At 37.8% G+C, this 15,021-nt stretch overlaps 1 protein-coding gene across 2 annotated transcripts; it reads left to right on the forward strand.

The window, feature by feature from the left end:
- The first annotated feature begins 7,457 nt into the window (after positions 1–7,457).
- On the forward strand, positions 7,458–14,817 carry LOC117552354 (PI-PLC X domain-containing protein 1-like). 2 transcript variants are annotated; one of them, XM_034225732.1, is made up of 7 exons: positions 7,458–7,594; positions 8,087–8,206; positions 8,447–8,571; positions 8,658–8,789; positions 9,671–9,835; positions 11,477–11,663; positions 13,941–14,817. In XM_034225732.1, the coding sequence occupies exons 2-7, from the start codon at positions 8,101–8,103 to the stop codon at positions 14,183–14,185; spliced, it is 960 nt and encodes a 319-aa protein (XP_034081623.1). In that variant the 5' UTR covers positions 7,458–7,594; positions 8,087–8,100; the 3' UTR covers positions 14,186–14,817. The 2 variants fall into 2 exon arrangements, with proteins under 2 accessions (XP_034081623.1, XP_034081624.1); XM_034225733.1 differs by having other exon boundaries at positions 7,471–7,594; positions 8,074–8,206.
- Positions 14,818–15,021: the final 204 nt, after the last annotated feature.

Consider the following 15,021-nt stretch of genomic DNA (forward strand, 5'->3'; position numbering starts at 1 on the left):
ATTTGCATACCTGCCAACGCTACCGATTTGGCCGGTAGTCTACCGCTTTTGACATGTTTCTACCGCCTACCGACTTAGCTGGCTTTCCCTACCGATTTTCAATCTTCCCAAACTATAACAAATACAAATGACACTACATAGACACTGGACTCGACTTTTTGGCGGCCACCGTTTGCAGCGTGTCTGTGATCCCATCATACAAACAGTCCCCTGTGTTTCTGAAAGAGAAACAACGTGCAGAGGAAAGGCAACGTTAACCCCTGGGCTGATGGGTAATCACTCCCAAATGAGTTAAGGCAGTGGTTCTCAAAGTGGGGGGCGCAGAGGCATGACAGGGGGGGCGCGAGAGACCAGGAGGAAAAATGGTTATTTAAAAAAATTAATAAAAATTAATCATATTTTGAACAATTATTGATTCGAAAATAATATGATACAGTAATATTACGGCTGGGTCTCTGTGTTTCATTAAAGCTCAGCTGTGTGTGTGTGTGTGTGTGTGTGTGTGTGTGTGTGTGTGTGTGTGTGTGTGTGTGTGTGTGTGTGTGTGTGTGTACCTATCTAGAGGAAAATACCTTGATATTAGAGTAAACACATGATAACACGGCAGCAAACACTCTTACTGAATATCACGTGCATAGGTGGTCATTCTAACATTAAACCAAATTAAATATGTAATAAGTTTAACTTCATGCATTGAAATATGAATGATGGGCAGTTTTTGTTCCATAGCTTCATGATTATAACATTATATGCACTTTGCAGAAAATATAGCTAAGACAAAGCATATTTCTAACATATTTCAGACTCCCTTTTGTCTTCTGGTCAAATCTGACTCTTTCCTACGTGTTGTTTTGTCGGAAAAAGGGCTTTTTTTCAGCTAATTGCTGCAAAAATAACATGTTTTATTGAACATTATAGAAACACTTTTTCTGACATTTTCAACACCGAACATGTCGTTAAAGTCTCTGTTTAGTGAACTACAGCAATCTGAAAGCCTGTTCATTATTTATATCACACTTTATCAGTAGAACAATGCAGGAAATGACTTTTTGAATGCAGTGTTTTCTGATGTGTGGCGCAACACAAAGATATTTCGCTCTGTGCAAACCTTTGACTCTAATATGTCAACAACATGAAACAAGAATATGAACCTGGCTTTATCCAATGTTCACACAAGAGTTCTACATCCTGACACATCCTTCATCTACACTGTCTCAACTGAAAGAGGACCAGAAACACATTAAAAATATAATAAAATGTGACATTTTCGGGCAGTTTACAGACAAACTACCACTTTTTCTGAAAAATGCATAAAATGATGCAATATATGTTAAATACATGGTTTATACATGTAATTACTCGGGTTCCATTTCTTCTGATTACCTCATTTGGTCGTGCACATTTGCCGCACGCAAACCTACCTCTTTTGGATTTGGAAAGGATGGCATGTATGCATTTGAATTACACCGGGCAGCATTGTTCATAGCACACTATGAACAGTCAGGAAGACTCGGATCTAACTACCCTTATTTAACAGAAAATAAAATGGCAACAACAGGGCTTGGGAGCAGTGGTCGCGTTAACCGAATACCCCCCCCCCCCCCCGTCAGCGCGAGTGAGGGATGAGTTGTGTACAGACTCGACGGGTAATAACGGATTATGACGGAAATGTTACGATCCTGTCCGTCAAAATGACTGACAACGAAAAAGTCTAACGCCACCACTGCCTGGGAGAAAGAAACGAGGCGATATTTGGGCCCATGTTCGCTAAAATGAGGCAGAGAAAAAAAGTGAATGCATTGTTTTATCAGAAGGGAAGCAATGTGGCCATAAAACTGCTGGTAAAAACACCACAAACCTGACCAGATACTCTCTGCAAAGCTGCATTCTTAATCATTCAACCTGTGTTGTTCATCAAATAAGGACAACATGTAATCTTATTGTGAAATAGGTTTGACTAAAATGACAAATTATTGATTTTGGCTAGCCTAGACTAGTTTGACTGAAATATTCTATTTAATCTGATGACTTAAAAAGACTCAAATGTCAACAGTTTTCATTGACAAAAAGAAGACTAAAATAGTTAGTTTATACTTTGACTAAAACAAGACTAAAATGCTCAGACTTTTAGTCGACTGAATCTTGACCAAAATAGTTAGTTTTCTTTGACTAAAATAAGACTAAAACTTGACTAAATAAAAACAGCATGAAGGTGACTAAATATGACTAAAACTAAAACGGACATTTGACACAGGACTAAGACTACGACTAAATAAAAAAAATAGCTGACAAAATTAACACTAATCTCAGTGTTATATAGTAGGAATTACAAAATGCCTGAGACGCAAATCTTTTCCCTGTCCGAAATATGATTATATTTCCTCATATCCAATAAAGAGAGTTCAATCTAATTGACTGGTGTTTTTCTAAAATGTACAATAAATAAACATGACACACACTTTTAAGTGAAGACATAGACACATGAATATTTGATGATATGGATTTGATTTTAAGATTATTTAAAGGTATGTTTGCCTTTAAGTTTCAACAGTCACATTAAAACAGTTACTAAATCAGCCTACTATCACCTAAAGAATATATCTAGGATTAAAAGACTAATGTCACAGCAGGATTTGGAAAAACTTGTCCATGCTTTTATCTTCAGTAGACTCGACTACTGCAATGGTGTCTTCACAGGTCTCACTAAAACATCTATTAGGAAGCTGCAGCTGATTCAGAACGCCGCTGCTCGAGTCCTCACTAACACTAAGAAAGTGGATCACATCACTCCTGTTCTGAAGTCTTTACACTGGCTTCCTGTGTGTCAAAGAATAGATTTCAAAATACTGCTGCTGGTTTATAAAGCACTGAATGGTTTAGGCCCAAAATACATTTCTGACCTCCTGCTAAATGATGAACCATCCAGATCTCTCAGGTCTTCAGGGACTGGTCAGCTTTCTGTCCCCAGAGTCAGAACTAAACATGGAGAAGCAGCGTTCAGTTATTATGCTCCAAATATCTGGAACAAACTCCCAGAAACCTGCAGGTCCGCTGCAACTCTGACTACTTTTAAATCCAGACTGAAGACTTTTCTTTTTGCCGCTGCTTTTAATTGAACTATTCATATCTTAGACTGCACTGTAACTTTTATCCATGTATTTTTTCTTTTAATGTTTATTTTATTAGATTTTAAATGCCATTTCCAATGTCTTTCATTTTTTGTAAAGCACTTTGAATTGCCTTGTGTTGAAAAGTGCTATATAAATAAACGTGCCTTGTCTTGCCTTTATTTGACCGATGACAGGGTATAAATGAGGGATGGAAAGAGATATAACATGCAAATCATTTACTAAGCCTGGAATCAAACTTGGGACAAGAAGCTTAATGTTTGATTAAACAATCACCAATCAGTCAATGAGTCACAAAGATTTAGGTTGACAGTAAAGTTTGAAGCTTACTGTAATAAAACCTGTATTTATTAAGAGACTACATCTTGGTTTTGGTCAATAACTTTGTCTGACCAGTGGCGAGCCATGACTTACCTAGGCCAGGGATGGGCAAATGGTGGCCCTCTTTTTGCGGCCCTCAGATTAATTTATAAACAACGTAATTAATTAAAAATATATATTTTTGAATTGTTTTACTTGTAGTACTGATACCGTCCACTAGACTCCTAGTTACGTCGCGAGCTGCGTACATGATTTCAAATACCGCGAAATAATCTGTGACGCATTTGTGTGTATTGTGTGTTTGTTTCCCGGGGAAACCCTCACAAGAAACACCGGCTGTTGTTATGCCTGCTGTGACGTTAAGTTGCCTCATGTAATTATGCCTTTACAAGCTTAAAAGTTTTATTTATCATCTGAATTTGGCGAAACAAGTTTAATATTCTAAAAACCAAGACTTTGTTTATTTGAAATCAGATTAAAACAAACTCTCACGGACCCTAACAACAATAGCTGGGGATTGTGGGTAGTGTAGTCTCTTTGGCGCTCCACATTTCAGAGAAAACAAGTTGTTTCTCGGAACTGAAGGGGAAAAACACAAAAGCATTGAACATAATTTAAACCTATGTCGTTTAATTGACAAAGATAATATGGTGTTTTTGAGTTGATGAGTAGTGGAGATATCACTGTCAAATCAATCGACAGTAAGATAATACTTACTTCCGGGTAATTCTCCGTTATCCAATGGGAATGGACGCTCACATTGCCTTTAAGAGCTGCCGACATAAATGGGTGCGGTGCTTCCATGAGCGTCAAATACCGCCGCCGATGGGAATACATTGCAATCAGTTGAAAGCTCTTTGTGTCCGTTTGTGACGCTGAAGGAGCCTCGGCGCGTCACAACTGCACGCCACGGGACCCTGACCAAGCGTCCCTCCTGGACGCTTAGGGAGTGAGAGGGTGTTGGTGTAGTTAATAAAACATAATAATATCAAACATAATGTGACTAATAACGTTATTGTGAAATTAAAACAGAACGGTAAAGGAAAATACAGTTTCAGTCTCTCGATTTGAAGCTTATGCATCGTACCATGAACCTGTATAGACCTGTAACAGTCAACTGCATGAGGAGCTGGAAAGGTAGTGAATAATATCTTTAAAAACTACAAAAACTTTCTATCAGCTGTGCACCGTTATGGTGTAAATACAGCCTATATACCAATTGGATCAAATATAAAAGTCAGCCGAATTAGTGTTGATACTGCAAGGAGTAGTGGCGGCGCCAGAGATTTTCTCTAGGGGGTGCTGTGGGGTAGCTTGACGTTTCATAGAGGGTGCTCAAACATTAAGGGTTTCCCATTAATGCACCAGCGCTACAGTGGAATTTTCTACTGCAACACTCCCCACACACACACACAATGTTCCCGCGACTGTTACAATGAAGGCTCGGTAATCAGCTCACGGCATATAAGCAGGGGTAAAGTGCTATTTTTTACAAGTGGTGAGTGGACCTCACCTCCTCTAGGAGGGTCCTCACCTCCTCTAGTGGGAAGATTTTTTTTTAAATATTGAAGTTAAAAGCATCAATCTGGTGCACTTTGAGAGACACAATGAAGAGATCTATGGATATACTGTATCTCTCAACATACATATGAAACAGAACTGTAAACAGATTTTCTATTTCTTTATAGATATTTTACAAATCACTCCCCTTTTAAAACAAACCGTTTGAGACCCACTGAGATAACTAGACTAAAGTTAACTATCTAAACACTGAGAGTCCTTTACTTCACCTGAGCTGAGGTTATCTGAGACTCTCAGTCTGACAGGAGAGAGTTCTTGAAAAAGCTCCTTATATCCGTTAGCTTGGCTAGCTAGCACCAGATGCTAACCACAACGATCTCCGGTAGATACCCACCGGTGCGCGAGCTCTCTCTCTCGCTCGCTTGCGCACGCACACAAAATGGCTCGTGCCACACACACACAGAGCAGAGCTTGAATGAAACAGACCCAGGCCAGAAGTAAGCTACTTGTACTCACGAGGCCTATTATGTGCAGAATCCCTCGCTTTCAGGTGGTTTTGATTGAGTGTCCACACGTGGACGTTTAAAGACTAAAAAACGATCCATTTGTCACTTTGCTGTTAGCAAACCATTTGGGGCTCCAGCTAACAGGAAGTCACTCAAGTGTCACAAAGTAATTTAGCCTATGGGTAGGTCAAAAATCAAATGGGTGCTGGCCATTGGCCTAATCATATCACCTGTGTTGGATTTATGTTTTTGGTCAAACATTTATTTGTTTCACATTTGCATTGATGTAATCAATAATTTTTCTGATTTAATTTAATAAAAATAATAATAATTTTCGGGAGAAAAAAAAAAAACATATTTCTTAGGGGTGCTTAGGGGGTGCTTTGGCAATCCTGGGGGGTGCTTCAGCACCCCCTAGCTCCCCCCTGGCGCCGCCCCTGGCAAGGAGACGTATTGTGTGAAAAGAAATGGAAGATGTTGTTTAATTGCTGATATATTTATGATCCACGTCACGTTTTCAGTTTTGGCGGCAGTTCTTCCAGTTTGTCAAAAGGTCTTCTGATCAGGGCTCTATAAATAAATATCTACGGCAGATATGTAATATTTAATACAGCCGAACCGTGTGTTACAATGCCGTTATGTGATGACTTCCAAAGAGAAAAGCAAGAACACTCGGAATAAAGTATTATTTTATTTAAAAAACATGTTTTTCCGATTTCATATCGGATAAACACCAAATCCCGACATGCATTGCGGCAATTTTTTAGCCTATCAAAACCTCTGAAAAAAGAAAGGTGTCTCTCAGAATCGAAAGAGAAAAACCTATGGGAAAAACACAAAAGCATTGTACACAATTTAAACCAATTAATGTCGTATAATTAACAAGGATAAACTGATGTTTTTTAGTTGAGTACTGCAGATATCACGGTTAAATCATTTGATCATTGGTTTTATTAGGAAAACGTCAAGACCGGAAATACTGTTTTCAACCGGTAATTTTATTATGCTGCCGCATACCTCAAATCATCTTCGTAATATCTATCAAACTATAGATCCTACATATCGACTGGACGTGGATTCTAAAAGTACAATATATACTTCTCGCTAGAAATCTAATCAAAAAGCGTTTTAATGGCCAAACTATCCTACAATTTAGGATTTTACAGAGAGGGTTATTTGTGAATAAACGACCATCTGTAACGTTTGCATTCAACGGGAGCACTAGAGGGTGAACACTTTAAAACGTAATTATAGGTCGTATTAAGCGCTTGAAAAAACAACATATTTGGTCGTAATAAGGGCCTGAACAATCGGCCCATTTGGTCGTATGAGTTGGAGGACTTGTTGAAATAAAGCCCACCCATTTAGAGGGAAGATATGATTGGTCAATTGTACTGTCATTTGACATTACTCTCTCTTTGAGTTACTGAATTACTGTGAATTTACAGCAGGACCACCAATCAGCTCCTGTCTTCACATAACTCGCAGAGAAGGCTAAAGGAGCTTCTTTCATTTAACCCTTCACATTCAAACAGAAACAGAACAGACAGATTCGAAGGATTTATTTCTTTGGAAATGTTATTTTAAATACAATTAAATCAAGTTATTTTGGTAAAACTAATGAAAAATATAAATAAAAAAAGATTGAAAAAAGGAAATATTATAACGTTTTCAAATATAATTGTTTTGAATATCTTAGGCCCTCAGAGAGGAGTCTGACTGACTCACAATCTTGTAGAGTTTATCTCATTGCCATTCTTAACTGTATTAAAAGTTATACCAAGTCTGTAGCGACATAAAATACAGGCATTAAGTGAGATCCAAAGACACACCTAAAACTACCTCTCAGTGCCAAATGTGTCACCAAAACAAACAAAAGTGAGTGCATGCTAATGGTATGAGGAAGGACTTCATATTAGCTTCTTCAAACATTCCTCATCTCATCATGCCTACAAAAACCTGCTGGACAACTACAGATGACCTCTTTTATCACACTGCCATTGTGAGGTGGACACGGCAGCCTTGAGCTTATGATAATACAAGTACTTGGTATACTTCTGCACTTTCACATGTGAGGTTATAACGAACTGAAGGAAAGCTGGGAGTCATCTTGGCAGAGTAAGTTGCATTTCTTTAATGGCTATACGTGTTTTATTTTTTATTTTATGGCAAACAAATCAATGTAAGCTACAAAATAAGAGAGGGGGAAGACGTACTCAGATTTATGACTTAAGTAAAAGTAGAAAGTCCTGAATTCAACATGTTACTAAAGTAGAAGTACATACGTATTATCAGATAAATGTACACAAGAGCTCTCTTCACAGTATTTTATTATTATAGAATATCCTATTATCCTGGCTTTATAAATACCGATTTAAATTTTGTAGTTGTTCAAAGTAGAGCCAATTTACTAACATACTGGGTATATTGGTAGTACAGTACTACATCTTGTCATTTATCATGTGTTTTCAGATGTAAAAAGGGTTAAATAAATGTAGAAGTATTCAGTGCAGTGTATAAGTAGAGAACTTGGGTAAATGTACTTAGTTACAATTGCAAACGAATGCATTGTTAAGAGGTTAAGGGTTGACTTTCAGGTTTCTGTTGTAGACATAGAGAGGACAATGTCTGCACAAAAAGGCCGAAGTGAAGACAGGAGCTACACTGACTGGATGTCACAACTTCCTCCAGAGCTCCACAATAATCCTCTCCATAATCTGACCATACCAGGTATGAAGCTGCTTACATTGTTAATGCAACATGACAGTGTACAGTACATCAGAATTATCATATTGTTGTTATTTTGGAAGAAGAGCATTGTTTAAGACGTCATGCACAAGTGCATGGTGATTTCTCCTCGCAGAATCAGAAATATAACAACAGATGTCATTTGTTCTACTCTTTAATCTCTTGAAGGGGCCCTACTCTGCTCATTCTCAGGTTCATAATTGTGTGTTTGTTATTTCCTAGGAAGCCACGACTCGATGAGTTATGACTTGGACCTCAGCTCTGCTATAATAGAACCGGATGGCCTGAAAAAACTGAGCAAAATGTACTGCGTGCGGAAAATACTGTACAAATGGGCGAGGACTCAGGTAAAATGTGGTTAAAACCTGTCTTTGTGTGTTAACAAAATAAAGAAAAGAGTGTTTGTTTGACTTTGTTATGGCTTGTGATGCAGGAGGAGAGCATCTTGAAGCAGCTGAATGCAGGAGTTCGGTACTTTGACCTGAGGATCGCTCGAAAGGACAACGACCCCGACCCCAACCGACTTTACTTTTATCACGGACTGTTAACACAAACTGATGTGGAGGTAAGGATGGAAACGTCATACATGACAATAAGAACATTGCCTCTTTTCTTTATGTATACGTCAATACATAGTTAGGAGGAAATAAACCCATGGTCATACGCAGTGCTTCTCAAAGTGTGGTCCGCGGACCACTGGTGGTCCGTAAGCGCCCCCCTAGTGGTCCGTGAGTATATTAGTAACATTTCACATTTGAAATAAATAAATACATTTAAGTTTTCCGCACTCTCGCGGGAATATCTCCGCAATGGAGCGAGCTTAAGTTTCACTTTTGATTGCATGATATAGCCCAGTGCAACACCTTCGTCACACATGTTACCACCTGTTTGTACCATTTCCAGGCGATTTGTAATCTGTTCTAGAAAAACCATGTGTTTTTTTATATTTGTGGAGTTAGGTGGTCCGCGAGTGTTTTTTTATTGGTTAAGTGGTCCATGGTATGAAAACGTTTGAGAAACACTGTCATAGGTGATATCAGGATTGTTAAAGCTTCCAAGATATAAATTTTGGAGCAATCAAATCAAAAAGCATTTACCTTTAACATCCACATCTCTCCATGAGATAGTCTCCAGTGTCAGAACAAAACATGCAGAAGCTGCTATGCTCCAAAGTTCTGAAATTATCTTCTTCAACATCTGAGGTTTTCCCAAAACCCTGAGTTTTTTTCTTTTTAATTCAAGGCTAAAAACATTTCTGGTTACCGCATCTTTTCAATTATTTTATCATAGTTCTGCACCTCTCGGAGTATCAATTATATTTGCAATGGTTTTCAACTGGGCCTTAATTGAGTCATGACCGAAAAAACAATATCGAATATAAGCAGCCGAAATGTTCCGTTATTGAATTGAATGTGTATTAAAAACGACCATTTCCCCCGGTGACAGACTATCCTCAGGGTGATGAACGACTGGGCAGAGAGGCATCCCAAAGAGATCCTCATCCTCAGTTTCTCCCACTTTAAAGGCTTCGTCAAACGGTACGAAGATCAGCTGCACTGCCATCTCATCAACTTCATCAAGACGCTGTTTGGAGCCAAACTCTGCAAAAGGGTTAAGTATCCTGAAACTGTCCATTAAAACCAGACATATTTAAAACACCTAAAGTCAGTAGGTAGATAGATAGATAGATGGATGGATGGATGGATAGATAGATAGATGGATGGAGAGATAGATAGATAGATAGATGGATGGATGGATAGATGGATGGATAGATAGATAGATAGATAGATGGATGGATATATAGATAGATGGATGGATGGATGGATGGATAGATAGATAGATGGATGGAGAGATAGATGGATGGAGAGATAGATAGATAGATAGATGGATGGATATATAGATAGATAGGTAGGTAGGTAGGTAGGTAGGTGGTCGGTCGGTCGGTCGGTCGGTCGGTCGGTCGGTCGGTCGGTCGGTCGGTCGGTCGGTCGGTAGATAGATAGATAGGGTTAGATAGATAGATAGATAGATAGATAGATAGATAGATAGATAGATAGATAGGGTTAGATAGATAGGGTTAGATAGATAGATAGATAGATAGATGGATAGATAGATAGATAGATAGATAGATAGATAGATAGATGGATGGATAGATAGATAGATGGATGGATAGATAGATAGATAGATAGATAGATGGATAGATAGATAGATAGATAGATAGATAGATAGATAGATAGATAGATAGATAGATAGATAGATAGATAGATAGATAGATAGATAGATAGATAGATAGATAGATAGATAGATAGATAGATAGATAGATAGATAGATAGATAGATAGATAGATAGATAGATAGATAGATAGATAGATAGATAGATAGATAGATAGATAGATAGATAGGCAAGGCAAGGCAAGGCAAGTTTATTTATATAGCACTTTTCAACACAAGGCAATTCAAAGTGCTTTACAAAAAATGAAAGAGATTAAGAAAATGGCATTTAAAATCAGTCATTAAAAAGAAAAGCTAATAAAATAAACATTAAAAGAAAAAATACATGGCAGTCAATTAAACATTAAAAGAAAAAAGTACATGGATAAAGTTACAGTGCAGTCTAAGATATGAATAGTTCAATTAAAAGCAGCGACAAAAGAAAAGTCTTCAGCCTGGATTTAAAAGTAGTCAGAGTTGCAGCGGACCTGCAGGTTTCTGGGAGTTTGTTCCAGATATTTGGAGCATAATAACTGAACACTGCTTTACCATGTTTAGATAGATAGATAGATAGATAGATAGATAGATAGATAGATAGATAGATAGATAGATAGATAGATAGATAGATAGATAGATAGATAGATAGATAGATAGATAGATAGATAGATAGATAGATAGATAGATAGATAGATAGATAGATAGATAGATAGATAGATAGATAGATAGATAGATAGATAGATAGATAGATAGATAGATAGATGGATAGATAGATAGATACTTTATTGATCACAATTTGGGAAATTCTTTCGTCACAGAAGCAAAAGTGTGTTCACACTTTATAATACAATACTTAAAATACTTTAAAAAGTGGAAAAGAGAATTAAGAATTCAAATGAAAATGAAACATATTATATCAAATATAAACAAAACAACATATAATATTCTGTATATTTAAATAAAAAAGTCGAAAATACAAAAGGGTCCAAAATACTACAGGTCTTTTATAAGAAACATAAGTAACATTTGTCATGTGTTCAAACAGTACCCCTTCCCCACCCTGAAGAGCTGCTGGGAAAACGGGACCAACGTCATCATCTCGTACGACTATCCTGCAAATATGCACCAGGAGATATGGGGCAAAATACCTTATTACTATGGCAACAGTATGGACATCACAAAAGTTGAAACCAAACTTTGTTGTGTTCTGGAAAGGGACAGACCCTACCAGTGTGAGTGCTCCATTTTCTTCTGGCTAAATATGTGTTTTTTTATTGGGTTTATTGGCTGCATGCTTTTGGGGGTTCTCCCTTTCCTGTAGTGTGTTTAGGTGTAGGTTTTAGTGCATGTAAATGGTCTGCAAAGGCTAATATCCCAAAGTTCCCTCAAGAGGGAGTTTCTCTAAAGGCAGTATGAGACAAATCAAGAGCTTTTTGAACATTAAAGCATGGAGACATGTCACAGTAGAGACACTACATACTGATATACACCTGGACATCAGCAGGAGAGGACTCTTTAAAGTAGAGACACTACATAGTGATATACACCTGAACATCAGCAGGAGAGGACTCTTTAAAGTAGAGACACTACATACTGATATACATCTGGACATCAGCAGGAGAGGACTCTTTAAAGTAGAGACACTACATAGTGATATACACCTGAACATCAGCAGGAGAGGACTCTTTAAAGTAGAGACACTACATACTGATATACATCTGGACATCAGCAGGAGAGGACTCTTTAAAGTAGAGACACTACATACTGATATACACCTGAACATCAGCAGGAGAGGACTCTTTAAAGTAGAGACACTACATACTGATATACACCTGGACATCAGCAGGAGAGGACTCTTTAAAGTAGAGACACTACATACTGATATACACCTGAACATCAGCAGGAGAGGACTCTTTAAAGTAGAGACACTACATACTGATATACATCTGGACATCAGCAGGAGAGGACTCTTTAAAGTAGAGACACTACATAGTGATATACACCTGAACATCAGCAGGAGAGGACTCTTTAAAGTAGAGACACTACATACTGATATACATCTGGACATCAGCAGGAGAGGACTCTTTAAAGTAGAGACACTACATACTGATATACACCTGAACATCAGCAGGAGAGGACTCTTTAAAGTAGAGACACTACATACTGATATACACCTGGACATCAGCAGGAGAGGACTCTTTAAAGTAGAGACACTACATACTGATATACACCTGAACATCAGCAGGAGAGGACTCTTTAAAGTAGAGACACTACATACTGATATACACCTGAACATCAGCAGGAGAGGACTCTTTAAAGTAGAGACACTACATACTGATATACACCTGAACATCAGCAGGAGAGGACTCTTTAAAGTAGAGTCACTACATACTGATATACACCTGAACATCAGCAGGAGAGGACTCTTTAAAGTAGAGACACTACATACTGATATACATCTGAACATCAGCAGGAGAGGACTCTTTAAAGTAGAGACACTATATACTGATATACACCTGAACATCAGCAGGAGAGGACTCTTTAAAGTAGAGACACTACATACTGATATACACCTGGACATCAGCAGGAGAGGACTCTTTAAAGTAGAGACACTATATACTGATATACACCTGAACATCAGCAGGAGAGGACTCTTTAAAGTAGAGACACTATACTGATATACACCTGGATATCAGCAGGAGAGGACTCTTTAAAGTAGAGACACTATATACTGATATACACCTGAACATCAGCAGGAGAGGACTCTTTAAAGTAGAGACACTACATACTGATATACACCTGAACATCAGCAGGAGAGGACTCTTTAAAGTAGAGACACTACATACTGATATACACCTGAACATCAGCAGGAGAGGACTCTTTAAAGTAGAGTCACTATATACTGATATACACCTGAACATCAGCAGGAGAGGACTCTTTAAAGTAGAGACACTACATGCTGATATACACCTGAACATCAGCAGGAGAGGACTCTTTAAAGTAGAGACACTACACACTGATATACACCTGAACATCAGCAGGAGAGGACTCTTTAAAGTAGAGACACTACATACTGATATACACCTGAACATCAGCAGGAGAGGACTCTTTAAAGTAGAGACACTACATGCTGATATACACCTGAACATCAGCAGGAGAGGACTCTTTAAAGTAGAGACACTACACACTGATATACACCTGAACATCAGCAGGAGAGGACTCTTTAAAGTAGAGACACTACATACTGATATACACCTGAACATCAGCAGGAGAGGACTCTTTAAAGTAGAGACACTACATACTGATATACACCTGAACATCAGCAGAATAGGTCCCCTTTAATTATATATGTGGACCCATTATCCTGTGTCTCTATTTCTCAAATAACATATAGTCAGCCACACAGTGCAAAGTTACTAATCCTTAATCTCCTGCATGATAATTCAAAGATGTTTTAAAATTATATTGTGTTCCATGTATAACACTCAAACCACCTGTATGACCTGCAGGTCTGTTTGTGTGTGGGCTGAACCTCACTCTGCCAGAAGACCACAAAATCCTCAAGTACATCTTCTTCAGGATGTGGGACAACCTGGCCAAAGTCATCGAGAGGAGTCTTCCTCGGCTGCTGCACTGGGTCTCACAGCAGGGGGCCAAAACTCCCATGAACATCGTGGCCTCGGACGTGGTGACTCAAGACGGATTTGTCGCCACCGTCGTCCAGCTAAACACTCAGAAACATGTGAAAGCATAGGGCAGTGTGTTGCATTTTGTCTTTTTTTAAAGGATCTTTTAAAAAGTTGATCTTTGCTACAAAAAAAATGCCATACAATTATATATTATTTGTATTTTTGTTCACTTCAAATGAGGGAAATGTTAATCCAACTTAAGTCCTGATCAGCACTACCAAAACAATTCTTAATTATCTGATTTTATTACTATGTAAATGGCAGTTTGTTTATAAAATACCACTGTTGTCCAGCTCAACACTCAGAAACATGTGAAGGCATTTTATTTTTAAGAATATTTGAAAAAGTTGCTCCGTCTTAAATCTTTGCTGCAAAAAAAAGCCATAAAATGATAATTTAATTGCACTTTTTTCACTTGCAATTAGTTAAATGTTAATCTAACTTCAGTCCTGATCAGCACTGCAAAACAATCTTAATTATCTGATTTTATTACTATTTAAATGGCAGTTTGTTTATAAAATACCACTGTTGTCCAGCTCAACACTCAGAAACATATGATAGTATAGGGGAGTGTGATGCTATTTTTGTAAAATTTAATTTTCTTAAATGTTTTATGTGAGGGACTGCGGATCGAAATGAGCTAAAAGCTAAATCTGGTGCTGTTACGCTTGACACATTTTAATGTTTTAAGTGTTCATTACTGTGCATTGTCCCTTCCAAATAAACGATTAAATTATAAATGCATTTTGTCTTTGTATTGTCTGAAAAATGTGCTCCGTCCTGAATCTTTGCTGCAAAATAAAAGAAGTTATTTTTCACTTCCAAATGAAAAAAGTTAAATGTTAATCTAACTTAAATCCTGATCAGCATTACCAAACACTTCTTAATTATCTTGATTTTA

Source organism: Gymnodraco acuticeps, unplaced genomic scaffold (genome assembly GCF_902827175.1).
Source record: "Gymnodraco acuticeps unplaced genomic scaffold, fGymAcu1.1, whole genome shotgun sequence".
Lineage (NCBI taxonomy): Eukaryota > Metazoa > Chordata > Actinopteri > Perciformes > Bathydraconidae > Gymnodraco > Gymnodraco acuticeps.

Excerpts from the sequence above, each read along its gene's own strand:
- LOC117552354 (XM_034225732.1), top strand. The coding sequence starts at position 8,101 with ATGTCTGCACAAAAAGGCCGAAGTGAAGACAGGAGCTACACTGACTGG. Across the intron at positions 8,572-8,657 it reads ACAAATGGGCGAGGACTCAG|GAGGAGAGCATCTTGAAGCA; the intron begins GTAAAATGTGGT and ends CTTGTGATGCAG. Across the intron at positions 8,790-9,670 it reads TAACACAAACTGATGTGGAG|ACTATCCTCAGGGTGATGAA; the intron begins GTAAGGATGGAA and ends CCCCGGTGACAG.